This window comes from Bos taurus, chromosome 3, assembly GCF_002263795.3.
Source record: "Bos taurus isolate L1 Dominette 01449 registration number 42190680 breed Hereford chromosome 3, ARS-UCD2.0, whole genome shotgun sequence".
Lineage (NCBI taxonomy): Eukaryota > Metazoa > Chordata > Mammalia > Artiodactyla > Bovidae > Bos > Bos taurus.
Genome location: NC_037330.1, coordinates 9,364,959 through 9,381,538, shown reverse-complemented (window position 1 = coordinate 9,381,538; position 16,580 = coordinate 9,364,959). Strand labels below are relative to the sequence as shown.

Below are 16,580 nucleotides of genomic sequence, written 5' to 3'. Positions count from 1 at the left end.
CTGATTGACAATGTTGTGGCAGTTTCAAGTGACTGGCAAAGGGACTCAGCCATATATACATATGTATCCATTCTCCCCCTAATTTCTTAACACCAAATAAGCATTTTTGTATTACAGTTCGGTGACAAATATTTTGGCTCACACTGTACACTTCCACCTTCCTCAACTCCCTGACCCTCATTCCCATGTGTTATTAGGAACTTGTGTATGTCTATTTTCACCACTGCACCATAAGCTCTGTTAAGTACAGGAACTATGCCATTCATTCCTGTGATCCTATTCTAAGTCCCAAGAGCAATCTTTGTTCAGATAAATGCTCTGAAAACAAATTAACAAGCCCCTTGTAACGCTTGTTGTGTGTGTGTGTACAGGATGGAGGGTGATCACAGAGGGAAAAAACTGATGAGAAAGAGCCTTGGAATTATAGCACAAAAATTGGCCAAGCCACAAGTCAAACTCACTTGGGGAAAAAAGCTCCCACTAAAGATTTCCACCCTCCCCCACTATAAACCTGTCTGCTTAGGGATATCTGACATGTTACCGCTTCTGCTGTACATCAAAGAGCGTGATGGATTCTGCATCTCGAAGCAGGAGGTTGCCTGTGCCAGCATAAAAAATCTCATCGCAGTTAGGCACCTGTACCTTTTTGGTGATCTCATTCTTTAGATTCTTGATCAGAAGCTGAAATGAGTATAAAAGGTGGGGTTAAGAGGAATACATGTAAGATGACGACAGGTGACAATGTCCCTTAGCAATTATTCCTCAGCTTTGATAAACCATTTGTTTTCTTTTTCTGGCTGTCCAGGTCAATCACCACTATATGTAGACCACTCTAGCTAAGATCCTCTTGATAGGGTCTTAATAGCCCTTCTTTTTTCTTCAATTGAAATATCCTAAGTCTAACTAAAATCTGAATTCCTTAATCAACCAGAGAGAGAACAGAGCACTTCTGGGGCTTAAATTTTTGTTAAATATTTTCTTGAGAGAGCTTTGCTTAACTCTTTTAGAATCCATTATATTTTAAATACCAATGGATGTAGTAGGATAAGGCAGAGGATCTACTCCTTATCCAGCTCACCTATTTGGGGCGGGGGGGTGGGGCAGGGGGACAGGCCCAAGCTGCACGGCTTGCGGGATCTTAGTTCTCTGACCAGGGACTGAACTCTGGCCCCGGCAGTAAAAGCACTAAGTCCTAACCACTGGGACTTACCAGCTCACCTATTTCAAATTTGATGTTTCTTTGGCCCCTGTGTTATCAAGAGTGAGTTTAGCTTGGTTCTTAAGCCCAGAGCCACAGTGATCCTCCACCCAATCAAATCAATTTTAAGGCCTTTTTTTCCCCAAGGGGTGTGGGGTAGAACTAAGGAGAAAGAGGGTTTCCCTGGTGGCTCAGACGGTAAAGAATCTGCCTGCAGTACAGAAGACCTGGGTTCAATCCCTGGGTCGGGAAGATCCCCTGGAGAAGGGAAAGGTTACCTACTCCTACTTCTTCTTGCTTGGAGAATCCCATGGACAGAGATGCCTGGCAGGCTGCAGTGCGTGGGGTCGCAAAGGGGACTAACGCTTTGTTGTGTCCGTGGGGACACAACCAAGGGACTAACACTTTCACTTTTTTTAGGAGAAAGAAGCCAATACACAGGAAAACAGCTGCCCAAGGGAGAATAAGAGAAAAATCATGCTCTTCATTTTGCAATACAGAGGTCAATGCCACCACACTCCCCAAATTAATTTCCCTTTTTAGTCTTAACTCACCGAATGCATCCGATCTAGGACAGCAAACCGATTTCGAGCAACCCAAACAGCTGTCAGGCCTGAGGATCGTTTCCCTTCAGGAGCTAAGAAGAACAAAACCAAAGGGCAGGAGCATGTGGTAAGCTACTGGCAGGTGACACAGTCAGGTGCCATGAAGCTGCCAGTCTTGCTGGCTGCCATGCTGGCTTTGCCAGTTCAGCTGCTTCCTAACTAATTCAGCCATAACCTGAGGCTATTGTCAGGGACTTTTCCCCACCAGTCCCCTCCAAACTCCAACCTCTACCCCTGCCAAGCCTCTTTTCTCTAGGCCAAGTGATTTGAGCCAACACCATATACTGGCAGAGAAGGACCACCCATCTTGGGAGACAGCACACTCCATCAAGTTAACGAGCAGGGCCTCTCTGGCCAAGCTGTGGCACAAAGCAAGCAGCCTGTGAGTATCTTGGACCTCCTGTCTCAACAAGCTAGAGGAGAGACACAGCTCTCTCTCCAGGACCCAGCTGCTCTGCTGCTTTTAACATGCAAATACAGACCTCCTAGTAGAGCAGGGTGGGGCACAGAGTTCCTAACTAAATCCAGGCAGTTCTATGCTGGGCAGAATTTTGCACCAAGTTGTTGCTCCATTAATGTCAATCAATCATTCTTAATACCAGGAAGAAAGTTACAAAATGCTTCTCAGTTTCCAAGTATTTCACTGACTAATTAGAATTCTAAATAGGCACTCCACCCTCTGGGAAACTTCAAAGGGGATACACAGAAGGATGCACTAAATACTCTTATCTATCAGTATCAGCAGGACACTGGACAATACACACTGGCCAGCCTTGCCAGGCCACCCCTTGACAACCAGAGGTCTCAGGCAATTTTAACAAAATTAATTATTATCACAACCAACAGTCCCATTTTCCAGGGGCTGGAGAACCACATTATTCCAGCTTTTGCTCTTTCTCTTCCTCTATGTTCCCTATCATTGGACTCTATCTTTATTCCTTTAATAATTACCATCTCCCTCATAAAATGGAAAGGAGAAAATAAAAGTGGTTATAAGAGAAAGCAAAAATATTTTAGACTCTATTAACTGTAAACAGATGGGGAAAGGAAGCAAGGGGATGGATAAGCAGGGACTAGATAAAAAAAATTGGTCAGAAATGGCTCAACTGATTAATTTATAAGGGAGACTTTTCATTTATGGATACCAAAGACATATAGGTTTTCTCTTCTCACCATGACCACACTTACAGAACAGTGATCATATTAGCAGCAATAATGACACAGGAGCACCCACAATAGGGCAGAACTAGCAAAGTATCTCTCAGACTCTGTTGATGGGGTCTAAAATATCATGGAAGTATGCTGTTAAGAGTAGGGACCTGAGGTACAAGCCTCTGACCTACAAATCAGCTGGAGGAAGTACACTAAAGGAGACTCCAATCTATTCTGAGAATGTTTTGTCAGCAAGTGCTAATGGTAAGGACATTAACAAGGGATGGTGGTGATGGAAGAGGTAGGCAGGGTCTCAGCTGGATCCTGGGATCCCTGGTGGGGTGTGGGGCTGTTAACAGCCTCATCGTTTTGACATGCAAAAGGAAGCAAATCGGATCTGGATATGGATGGGAGAGCATAAATCCCTAGTCCCAGGATGAGACATTGCAAGATTGGAACCACATTTTTAAATAAATGAAACTACCAGGGTGAAAGTCATATCAGCTGACAATAAACTAGGATAACATGCTGTGCTGAAAGAGAAAACGGAGAGTGTCTAATAACCAAATTATAAAATATATATATCTAGCTGGAGTAATAAAATGGAGGAGGAACATGAATATTTCACACCATGGTCGCCTCTGATGCAATTGGCAGCAGCACCTGCCAACGACATGAGTGATGTGGCCATGGCCTGGGGATGGAATGAAAAACTTGAAGAGAAGAGATGATTCGGGTGAGGAGAGCTAGGAGCAGAGCTGGGAACACAAAGAGAATGCCTACCATCAGGATTCTGGGAGTCAGCATCCTTGGGGATGGTATACAAGTCATAGGTACTATTTTCTAAATTGCTGGCTCTCTGTAGAGGAATGGGAGAAATTAAATTGTTAGTAGGAGTCCCCAAGATACCAGTTTACTCTGACATAGAAAACAGTATCATTACACAGATAGCAATCTGAAACTATACTCTTCACACCCTTCACTCAGAGGACATTTGGATGCTTCTACAGCTAAAAATTATAGGGCTCTTTGCCAGAGAACTCAGCATTCACATAAGTTTTGTTGCTGTTGTTGGAGTCGCTAAGTCATGTCCAATTCTTCGCAACTTTTCCTTTTATCTTCCAAAGACATAATTTCTGAATGAAAGCAAGGACTGCTCTCTATTCCACAAATTAACAGATTAAGAAACCAATATTCCAATGCCCCACCTGAGTAAACTCATCAACTTAAAGTCTGTTTGAAGGGAAAAAAAAAGACATTAAAGAAAATTGCCAGGAGGAAAATATGGGACAGTTAAGATATTGAAAAAGGACTGGGATCAGAAACTAGAAGTCCTATTGGGAAAAATAAGTTTTCATTCTTCTGATTTGGCAACCAGGGCAATAAAATTAGGATGTTGTTTCCTTTTTTAAAAAATTGTATGGCAAGAAATGAGGCCCCAAGATAACAATAACGAAAGGAATGCCTCTCAAAATCAGCTCTACTATTTTCACCCAAATAGAGAGATCAAGATAAGCATCTTCTTTGCATAGGATACAGTCCCAAACATACTTTCAAATTACTTTTAGTGATTTGGGTGATTTGACTTGATGCTCCATTAAGTTTAGAAGTTGTCAGCCTTATGACAGATGTAAGTACACAAACCCTGAACATGAGAACAGAAGTCTACCTGGTTTGAGCCTTTGTTTACTATTTCAGCTCTCTCAAAATGACCATTAAATAGTTTCTAAGAAGCCATCAGAGATCCTCTACGGGTATGAAACAGACCTATGGGAAATGAGGAAATGCCAGGAGGTTTACTTACTGTACACAGTAGGACTGCGTTTTCTGCTGGATTGTACGACATACTGAACACTGGAAACTTGGAACCACTAGAGATATGTATACCAAGAAAAGAGAAATTTAGGAAAGAGATATAATGAAAACAGGAAAAAAGGAATTACTCCTGTACTTCCTTCTTATTTAATCTTTACACATATACTTATCACTTTTATAATCAAGAATAAAAAATTAATGAATAATGCATCTATTTCTTCCTTCCTTTAAGACTTAGGGACTCCCCTATTTCAGCTTTGAGTGAAGTGTTTTTAAAAAGCTCACCTAGTACAAGTCTACTTATTCAACAGAAGGTATGGTGAGCACTCACTGTAGTGAGTGAGACTGGTTCTTCCTGGGTACAAATTCCTACACATAATTGCAGTGGACACCACCGAGTAACATGATGTGATTTGCTTCGGGCTAGTTTCTCCTGTCCCTTGGAATATTAACATAAACCCATCTCTTTATTGTAGTAATGCTGGAGGGTGACTGTCAAACCCTTATGCCAAAGCTTGCTACCATGAATGTTTCAGCATGCTAATACAGCTGGCTTTCCAAGAGGATAGCTCCTTTTCCCAGGCACCCCAGAGGTTATTGTATCTTCAGAGTTAAGAGTTTCCAGAGACATATATTCTGGTTTAGAGTTGTGTGCATTTTGCTGAAAAGCAAAGAAAGAGTTATAGAAAAGAAATGCCAAATAAAGGCAAACAGGTCTGTCACCAAGTTGGGCTACTCTCAACCAGGAAACTTTCTCCAGTTTTCAAGACACCTGCCAAACTGGCTGTACGATTTCCTTTCCTCAGGATCTCTAACATTCTTAACAGGGGCGCTCCCATTCGTCTCATGACCTTGCCCAACATGCTCCTGGGGATTCTATCTGTGACAGGAGATGAGATCCAAAATGTTGTTAAAAGAACAAGAGTCCAGTTTGCAGGTACTGTATCATGGTAACAGATGAGACAATTTGGAGGGAAGAAATTAGTCTAATTTACCTCCGCAACTGCATCACAGCTACGTCTTTGGAGCTGTTGAAATCCAACTGACGTAAGAATCGGTCCTTGACATAATGGAGCATATTGCCATGAACAGCATAGGCTGGCCGTTCTCGTTCCAGTTTAAATACAATCATGCCACCATCATGGCCTGGGCCACAGGGCAAGGGAGGAAGAATTAGTTGCAGGTAAGAAAGAAAACTGGCAACAGCAGATACATGAAGATAATGACTGTGTATGTATGCTACAAACAAAGTTAAGACATTTAAATGCAATCTTTATTTGTCTGAATGCCCACAATTCTTGGCATCTTTATTCAAGTGAACACCTGTAAATCCTTCCCCAATACTCACTCTATCATACTGGCACATTAGACAAGTCCTCCTTCATGTTCTAACAGCCCGTACAAACCTCCATCATAGCACTTATCTTGCACTGTAATTGTTTAGGTATATCACCCCCACTATACACTGAGCTCCCTGAAAGCATAAATTACAATAATTTCCATCATTCCCCAGTCACTATCATATAATAAACATAAAAGGTATGTGCTGAATAAATGAATATTAGTTTAAAAAGACTTCCTGATTCTGTTTTTTAAAAATGTTTCACTTTTCTCTACCAGCATTATCCATCCTTCAGAAAAACTTTCAATCTTTGTCCTCCAAGTGTGCACTCCACACATAAACCAGATCATGTCACTCCCCTACCCAATACCTTCCAATGGCTTTCCATTCATTCAGGATAAAATCTTAAATTCGAATGGCCTACAAGGCAAAGTCCATTCTGCTTTGGTCTTACCTTCTATTACTTCACCTATTATTGGCCACTGTGATGTTCCTCAACATGTTAAACATCTCTCACATCACGGTCTTTGTATTTGCTGTTCCTATTGTCAATGCATATGTGATTCCTCTTCACTTTTTCAAAGCGGCAGTCCTACACTCTTCCCTCTCTATCCCACCTACTTTTGCTTAACTCTCCTTTAAAGCAGTTTTCACCATACAATGTTACACATATTCATTGTTTTATGGGTCTATTTCCCTTCACTACAAACAAAAATTCCAGGGCCTCAGGCACAGCGCTCCCCAGGGACTGCCCCAGGCCCATTTCCAGCCCCAGCCACCCCACCAAGATGCCACCGGCCCACACTCCCCAGGGCCTACGCCTGCCCATGTGCACTCCAGCTCCAGCCAGCCTGCCAAAGCACCAGGTGCAGTCTACACAGGAGATGCTCTCACACAAGGCCACTCTGTGAAGACCAGGAGAGGTAGCTGTTTTGCTTAAATCCACCGAAACAAATGCCAAAAGTCATTCAAAATGAAGAGACAAGATGTTCCATACAAAACAACCCCAGAAAAAACCCTAATGAAAGAGGTAAGTAATTCACCTGATAAAGAGTTCAAAGAAGCAATCATAATAATGCCCACCAAACTTGAGAGAAGAATGGAAGAACTCAGTGATAACTTCAACAAAGAAAATATAAGAAAACCAATCACAAGTGAAGAATACAATAACTGAAAAATTATGCTAGAGAGAATCAACAAATTAGATGAAACAGAAGAACAGATATTCGATCTGTAAGACAGAAGAGTGGAAATCAATTGGAACAGCAAAAAAAATTTTTTTAAGTGAGGAGGCTTAAGAGACTTCTGGGACAACATCAAACATACTAACTTTTGCATTATAGGATTCCCAAAGGAGAGAAAGGAACAGAAAATTTATTTGAATAATAATGACTGAAAATTTCCCTAACCTGCAGAAATATATATCAAGGGCCAGGAAGCAGAGATTCCCAAATAAGATGAACCCAAAGAGATCTTCACCATGACGTATTTTAATTAAAATGGCAAGAGTTAAAGAGAGAATCTCAAAGGCTGCAAGAGAAAAACAATCACATACAAGAAAAATCCTGTAAGACTATCAGCTGATTTTACAGGCCAAAAAGAAATGGCACGATACATTTAAAGGAAAAGACATACTACTTATCCAGCAAAGCTATCATTCAGAATTGGAGAGTTTCTCAGACGAGCGAAACCTTAACAGAATTCATCACAACTAAAGCAGCCTTATAAGAAATGTCAAGGCCTCCTTTAAGCAGAAAAGGCCACAACTAGAAACAAGAAAATACATGAAAGGAAAAATCTCACTAGTAAAAGCAAACACATAGTAAAAGCAGTGGATCAACCACTTAAAAAGCTAATATGAAGGTTAAAGACAGGGAGAACAGCTGACCCTTAAACAATACAGGTTTTAACTGCACTGGCTCACTTATATGCAGTTCTCTTTCACCAAGTATGTATGATAATACTACATAATCCATGGTTGGTTGAATCTTCAAATATGGAACAACACATCCAGAGATTCGACTTTAAACTTATACACAGGTTTTAGATTGCACAGACGGTCAGTGCCCCCAGTTTCCACACTGTTAAATGGTCAGGTGTAGTACAATCAACTATAATAAATAGATAAGGGAGGGCCTTCCCTGTGTGGTCCAGTGGTTAAGAATCTGCCTTCTACTGCAGGGGATGTGGGTTCAATCCCTGGTCAGAGAGCTAAGATGCCACATGCAGGGTGTGAGATCTAAGCCCCCAAGCCACAACTACTGAACCTGAATATCACAAGTAGAGAGAAGCCTGCACACTGCAACGAAAGATCCTGTGTGCTGCAACTAAGTCCCAACACAGCAATAAATAAATAAAAATTTTAAAAAAATAGTTAAGGGATACACAAAATAAAAATATGACATCAAAAACAAATGAGGTGTGTGTTAAAAATGGAGCGCTTCTAGAATCTCTTTGAACTTAAGTGACTATCAGCTTAAAATAGACATATATATACAGTTCAGTATATATGAACCTTATGGTAACAACAAACAATGGACAGACAAAAAATAAAGAGAAAATCCACACGTACTAACACTAAAGGAATCCATCAAACTGCAAGGGAAGAAACCAAGAGAACAAGACAGAAACAGAGAAGAACTACAAAAACAACCAGAAAAAAATTAACATCATGTCAATAAGCACATGCCATGCTGTGCTCTGCTAAGTCACTTCAGTTGTGTCTAACTCTTTGCGATACTATGGCCTATAGCTCTCCAGTCTCCTCCTCTGTCCATGACATTCTCCAGGCAACTGGAGTGGACTGCTATGCCCTCCTCCAATAAGCAAATGGTTATCAATAATTATTTTAAATGTAAATGGACTAAATGTGTCAACCAAAAGACTTAGGGTGGCTGAATGGATTAAAAAAAAAAATGAGATCTATCTATATGCTGCCTACAAGAGACTCACTTTAGATTTAAAGACACACAGACTGAAAGTGAAGGAATGGAAAAAGATATTTCATGCAAATGTAAGAGAAAAGAAAATTGGGACATTTCTTATATTAGACAAAATAGATTTCAAAACAAAGATCATATCAAAAGACAAAGGGCATTACATAATGATAAAGGGGTCAATCCAACAAGAGGATATAATATTCGCAAACATTTAACCACACAACACAGGAAAACCTAAATACATAAAGCAAACATTAATAGAAATAAAGGGAGAAACTGACATAAAGGGAGAAACTGACAACACAATAATAGTAAAGGACATTATATTCTACCAACATCAATGAACAGGTCACATACAGACAGAAAATCAATAGGGAAACACTGATCTTAAATGACACATTCCCAGACAGAATTAATAGAGAACATTCCATCCAAAAGCAACAGAATACATTCTTTTCCATCTGGGAGTTGGTGATGGACAGGGAAGCCTGGCATGCTGCAGTCCACGGGGTTGCAAAGAGTCGGACATGACTAAGCGACTGAACTGAACATTTTTTTCAAGTGCACACTGAACATTCTCCAGGACAGATCACAAGCTAGGCCACAAAACAAGGCTCAATACATTTAAGACTGAAATAATTTCAAGTGACTTATTCAACCATAAAAGTATGAATCTAGAAATCAACTAGAAGAAGAAATCTAGATAAAACACAAACACATAGAGACTAAACTATAAGCTACAAACAACAGGTAGGTCAACAAAAATAACAAAGAAGAAATAAATACCTGGAAAAAGATGAAAATGGAAACAAAATCTATAGGACACAGCAAAAGCGGCTCTAAGAGGAAGTTCACAGTGAAAGAGGTTTACTTCCAAGAAACGAGAAAAATGTCAAGCAATCTAAATATATTAAAAAACCCAGAAAATGAAGAATGAGCAAAGGTCAGTGAGTATGAAGAAGAAACGATAAAGATTAGAGCAGAAATAAATAGAAACCAAAAAAAAAAGGAAGGAAAAAATTAAGAATTGGCTCTCTGAAAGATAAAATCTACAAACTCTTAGCCAGACTCATCACAAAAAAAGAAAGCCCAAATAAAATTAGAAAGAGGAAAAATTACAACTGATACCAAAGAAATACAAAGGATTATAAGAGAATACCACAATGATATGCCAACAAATTAGACAACCTAGAAAAAAAAGGATAAATTCCTAGAAACATACAATCTTCCAAGACTGAGTCATGTAGAAACAGAAAACCTGAATAGACCAAATACTACTAACAAAATTGAATCAGTAATCCACAAACTCCCCAAAAACAAAAGTCCAGGTCCAGATGATTTCACTGGTAAATTCTACCAACATTGAGAGTTAATACCTATCCTTCTCAAATTATTCCAAAGACTGAAGTGGAAAGAACACTTCCTAACTCATTTAATGAGTAAAACATTGCTTTGATACTAAAAAGCTGACAAAGACCATAAGAAGCCAAAAACAGGCCAATATCCTTGATGAGCATAGATGCAAAAATCCTTAACAAAATATTAACAAACCAAATACAATATATTAAATTATTATAACTCAAAAAGTTCCATAAACTAAGGGACATTGTTTTATACACTGCTAGAATACCAGCACCCAGACTAGGGCTGATACTCAGTATGCATCTGCTAAATTGATGAGTAACACTCAGCTTCTAGCTCCTCAGTCTGAGAACCTCAAGTGTCCGGTATTAGTCTCTAAGTCTCCTAATCAAAAAGGAACTAAGGAACTAATCAAGAAGAATGCGCTGTAGGGGAATTCCCTGGCAGTCCAGTAGTTAGGACCCAGTGCTTTCACTGCCAAGGGCCCAGGTTCAATCCCTGGTCAGGAAACTAAGATCCCACAAGCCACATGGTGTGCCCACCCCCTCACCCCCCGCCCCGCAAAAAAAAAAAAAGAGAGAGAGAGAATGGGCTTCATTATTAAATGAATTTTGGAGGAAAAAGAACACTGTGCCAAGAAGATATAGGGGGGAAAAGGAGAAAAGCTTCAACTACATGGCTCTTAGACTTTACTTTGCCTTGTCATCCTACCATATACTTACTGGAGACAAAGTTAATGGAGAATCACTCTCAAGTCTTAAAAACTGAACCAAAGTGAACAAGAGAAGTGGCCCTTACCTGCTGCAAAGAGGTTAAGGTTAGGGTGGGCAGCTAAGACCCAGAACCGATCATGGTCCCTGCGGAATGTCTGAACTCCAGTGCTAGGAAAGCAAAAGGTATACAAAGAAAAATATTAATTTCCAAGAAAACTTCAGCCTATCACATGCAAGAGTATTGAGCTGTAGGCCAACACACTGATAAAAAGTAAACCAAGTACAGTGAAGGGACACATTTTAAATAAAGACAGCCACAAATTCTACCAAAGAACAGAAAGAGGACTTTAAACCGACTCTATTGCTTTGGTATTAAGACTTCCCCACTCATCATAATTTTCTACCATGCTGTTTTCATTTAATATTCCTTATTTCTGTAGCTACAGAAGAAACTGCTTAAATATAAAGCAGAAAAAGAACACAAGCAGAAATTTCTATTTGATGGAAAATTTGTAAATGATGCCTAATCTCTGGGTCCCTTTGAAAGGTTGTTGTTGAATCACACAAAGACACCAGGATTTTTGGCCCCCGGAGGAGAAGAATTCAATCTGGGGCCAGAAACGAGGCTTGATTGCTCAGAGCTTTTGTGTAATAAAGTTTTAATAAAGTATAAAGGAGATAGAGAAAGCTTTTGACATAGGCATCAGAAGGGGGCAGAAAGAGTACCCCCCTGTTAGTCTTCAGCTGGATGTTATAACACTAGCAGTCTGTTAATAAAAGAAAGGAATGTCTTAAAACTCAGAATCGCACCAGGCCCCTCACCCATAAGATGCATTTTGGGATAATCTTGGCACCAAATGGTTCATCCTAGGCCATAAAATGATTAACTTGAATCTTGTAGAAGGACAGGTTACCATACAGATAGTTTCATTTACATAGATTAGGGCAACAATATCTGAGTATAACATACTGGTTTGTCAAGTAGGTTCTGAGCTATTAGGCAGGACCAACTTGAAGACAGAGTTTGGGGTAAATGTATAGTATATTAGCATAACTTAAGACAAACACTTCCATAAAAAATGCATTGGTTATCTCAAGGTTTGGGAATAGTTAACTTCAGGTGAAACCAGGTGTCATTATGGCAACACAGTATTTTAAGAGAAATCTCCTTTTAAATTTGCATAGAGAAGGAAAAAAATATCGCTAGTTTGTTTCCTCCTGCAGCTTAAGAGAGATAAAAATGTCTGACACTTGCAGGCTATTTGCTCTGTTTGGAGACCCCTGGCCTTCCTGCCTGTTACCCTCTCACCTTCAAGTTTTCATAAAATATAATTTGATTTTTCTATATGCAGAGGATGATAAGAAACAAAAATTATTAATCTGATTTTTTAAAAGAACAGAGTAAAAGAGAGAAAGGGGCTTTCTCCTGGGTTTGGTCACACACCACCGTAACCCCCTTACCGCTTAGACATGTCCCAGACTCGGATACTCTTGTCCTCAGAATTGCTGAGGATCAACTCTTGACGAGGGTGGAAGACAGCACAAGATACATTGTTGTAATGGCCTCGGCAGGTATCAACTTCCCATGCTTTTGATTCTGAAAGACAAAAAAGAATTAGGTCACCACAATTCCCTACTACTGTAAGTTTGGGATTTTGAATTATGACATCCTTTAACCAAATGCTGCTTTTGCTAACTCACTTCAGTCGTGTCCGACTCTGTGCGACCCCATAGACGGCAGCCCACCAGGCTCCCCCATCCCTGGGATTCTCCAGGCAAGAACACTGGAGTGGGTTGCCATTTCCTTCTCCAAGGCATGAAAGTGAAAAGTGAAAGTGAAGTCGCTCAGTCGTGTCCGACTCTTAGCGACCCCATGGACTGCAGCCTACCAGGCTCCTCCATCTGTGGGATTTTCCAGGCAAGAGTACTGGAGTGGGGTGCCAACCAAATGCTAGATACTACAAAATCTTAAGTAGTATCCCACTTCTTTCTAATAGGTCAATTTCCTTCATTTATGACTCTGAATCTAAGTATTTCTTTATTTCATAAAGAAGATGAACTATAGCACCCCTTCTCTGTCATTCTTCATCTCCTTACCCTGCCTTGTCACTAGCTGCCATTATAAAAGCTTCATACGGCAGGAATTTTATCTGGTTTAGTCATCACTGTATCTTCAGAGCCTTGAACAATGGTTAATACAAAGTAGGTACTCAATAAATAGCTGTTGGATAAATGGAATTCTTTATTAAAATTACGTTCATACTCCTCCAAATCAGGATACCATCAAATGAAAAAAAGGGAAGAGAGCAACTGTCATGTTCCCAGGATAAGCCTAACAACCTAAGGTAGAAAAATGGGTCACTAAATCCAGAACACCTGACTTTTTCAGCTTGCTGGTCAGCAGCCAATATTTTAGGTATGATAACACTGTTACCTCACTCACCATTCATACGCCAGATCTTCACTTGACGGTCATCTGCCCCAGATACAATGAGTGGCATAGTAGGGTGAAATGCAGCCCAGTTAACTCCACGATCATGACCCTGTACCAAAAAAAAAGTGGTTTGCAAAACCAAAAAAAGTGATTCTTCATATCCATTACTCAAAGCAATGGACCAGTGGACCATGCTCATGGTCATAAAAAATGTCTCTGATTTTCACTCCATGTGAAAAAGACTCAAGGGACCGCTGCTGTAAGATTTGACCATGAGTCACTAACTACATCAGTCTATCCAATAGTATTCCCAAACTCTCATGGGAATTCCCAAATCCCTTCTCCTCTAAATTCAGCTTCATTTGCATTTGGGATATACTGTCTTGCTTTGTTTCTGGCCAATTATATTGTATTTCTCCAACCAGCTATTAGCATCTCAAAAATAAAGACCAATTTAATAACTTAATGAAGAAATTCTCAAAGTGTGGTCAAGAAACTCTATCCCCAAGAACTTTTTAGGAAACCCCAGCAATGTTAAAAATTACTTTCATAATACTACTAAAATGCTATATACCCTTTTCACTCTTATTCTCCCATGAGTATAGAGTTTTACAGAGGTTACATGACATGTGATGATGTCATTGCTTTGATGGCTAATAGACTATATCCTTATATATCTCATATTTTTAAAAGTTCTTGGTTTCAATTTCAAATATGGTAAAAACTGACAGATATAATGCACATAAAAACTCTCTGGGGTCCTCAATAAGTTTTAAGAGTATAAAAAGGTTCTCAGACCAAAAAGTTTAAGAACTGCTGATTTTAAGATATCTTTTATAAGATACCTTATAAACCTATTTATAAGTTTATACTCTGTATCTGAATCACAGATAAAGTAGTGTCAAATTAGCAGTATTTTTGAGGTACCATACTGTGGTGAAAAACACCTGGGTTCTGGAGTCAGACAGACACAAATTCAAAATTCAAAAATTCAAAATTCAGTTCTTCAATTTACTAGACACGTGTGTGTGTGTGTGTGTGTGTGTGTGAGTCACTCAGCTGTGTCCGACTCTTTGCAACCCCATGGACTGTAGCCTGCCAGGTTCCTCTGTCCATGAAATTCTCCAGGCAAGAATACTTGAATGGGTTGCCATTTCCTTCTTCAAGACACAAGTAGATTTTGGTAAATAACTTACTTTCTCTAAACCTCAAATTTTTCATCTGCAAAAGGCAGTTAATAGTATCTCTACCTGCAGACAGCTGTAAAGATTAGATACTTTAAAAAATCTAGTTTCTTTCCCTTATGCCTTTCTATTTTCCCACCATGCAAACAAGTTACTTACACATGGCTGGTTCTCAATAACTTTGATTAACTATCCTCCCCTTTCCCCAGAGGCTTCACAATGGACTCTGCTTTGGGATGGTGATGGAGCCTATGCCAGCTTTCTCCCTCTCTCCCCAGTGGGTTTAAAAGGTAACATGATTCTCGCTCAGGTAGCACTTAAACTTCAATTGCCTACTGGCTCACCTACCATTCTATTTTCAGTGCCTCAAATGGCACCTGGCACTCAATAAGCCCTGCATAAGCTTTGGTGAAGGAATGAACGCATGAACAGAACACTGTCACTGCTTCCCTGGAGAAGAGCCCACATCCAGCCACTGGCTAGAGAGATAAGTACCTCTAGTACATGCTTCACCACTGCATCCGTAGTTCCAAACAGATCAACCCCCGTAATTCCTCTCACATCCGACTCCACTGCACCAGGGGACAGGTTTTTTTTCCTTAGACCTTTGAAGGGGTGAGGAGTGGGATGAAAGATGTAAACATAATGTTACCAAAAAGAGCACAGTAATTGAAGCACCCAAAGGTACAGTGATACACCAAAATTAAGGAAAAAGAAGGGAAAAAGAAATTTAAGGAGACTGAAGAAAGACGCAAGAGCTCTTATGTATCTCAAATATAAAACAGTTTATTTGGTGGATGATATTGTAAAACTATAAACTGCAAAAAGTGTACTCTTATTTCCTTCTTGACTCTTGGGCAGTGGACAAAATGATTAAAACTCTCATTATTCCTTTAAACACTTGCTCAAGAGACTGGTTATAGATCTGAATATATGTATTTTGTCATTAAAATTTTCAGAGGCTACAGGGAGAAACCAGCCTGTAATTTGAAAACAACAGAAAAAAGACACCAGGATAAGGTCAGTCTTATGTGTATAGGACCAACACCTATGGCTCAACAACAATCTGTCTTTAAAATCTGAATTATCTGTGCTATAGTCAGAACCCAAATTACGATAACACGACTACCTTACAGGTGAAAAGCATCTTGCAGTTTTCAAAGTTGATCTGATTAACCCTCTGAGGTAGGCAAGCAGATATAATAATACCAGTTTATAGATGAGAAAATGCAATTGGGACTAAAATCCTATCTTCTGGAGTATTTGGAAGGTGGGGAGAAGAAAATGAAACTACTTGGCATTTACAAAATTAAAAAGCCAAATATCTGTAATAGAAGGGGGAAAAGCTATCATTGGAAACAAAACCTAAAGTAGTTTTAAGTCTAAATGTTGGCACCTGTAAGAAAGTACAAAAAATTTAAGTTCAATGACTGTATTTATCTTTACTGTTTTAAAGTTACAAAATAACTTTTCTATTATAATGGCATATAAACATCAGCATTAGAGAAGCAAGTGCTTAAAAGGGCACAACAGTTTTACTTATCTTGCACCCTGTCCATGGTAAGTATTTAGCCAACTGATAGAAATAAGGCCAATGCTTAAAAAAATAAAAGAAGCATTCTTCCAAGGCTTCATAAATACATTATTACAGGGATGCCTCCTTTCACTTATTTCACTTTATCCATTTAATGGGATCTGTCAACTTTTTCTAATGAGTCTGATGCATGAAACAGATTCAAAGGAAGATACAAAGACAGACAGCTGTGAGGAACTTCACCTCCAATAAGCTTCAACAAACACATTAAAAGGAAAGCTGTATGACAGAATGGAAGCCTT

General features: G+C 39.5%; 1 protein-coding gene across 2 annotated transcripts in view; it reads right to left on the bottom strand.

Annotated features, from left to right (window-relative positions):
- Window positions 1–16,580, bottom strand: part of COPA (COPI coat complex subunit alpha) — a 44,073-nt gene that overhangs the window by 13,153 nt on the left and 14,340 nt on the right. For both annotated transcript variants that reach the window (XM_005203443.5, NM_001105645.1), the window contains exons 7-15: window positions 15,240–15,349; window positions 13,570–13,669; window positions 12,588–12,723; window positions 11,212–11,294; window positions 5,766–5,916; window positions 4,760–4,826; window positions 3,739–3,814; window positions 1,753–1,835; window positions 542–681 (exon numbers count right to left, since the gene is read on the bottom strand). In XM_005203443.5, coding sequence (XP_005203500.1) covers window positions 542–681; window positions 1,753–1,835; window positions 3,739–3,814; window positions 4,760–4,826; window positions 5,766–5,916; window positions 11,212–11,294; window positions 12,588–12,723; window positions 13,570–13,669; window positions 15,240–15,349 — 946 coding nt within the window. The remainder of the gene's footprint in view (window positions 1–541; window positions 682–1,752; window positions 1,836–3,738; window positions 3,815–4,759; window positions 4,827–5,765; window positions 5,917–11,211; window positions 11,295–12,587; window positions 12,724–13,569; window positions 13,670–15,239; window positions 15,350–16,580) is intronic.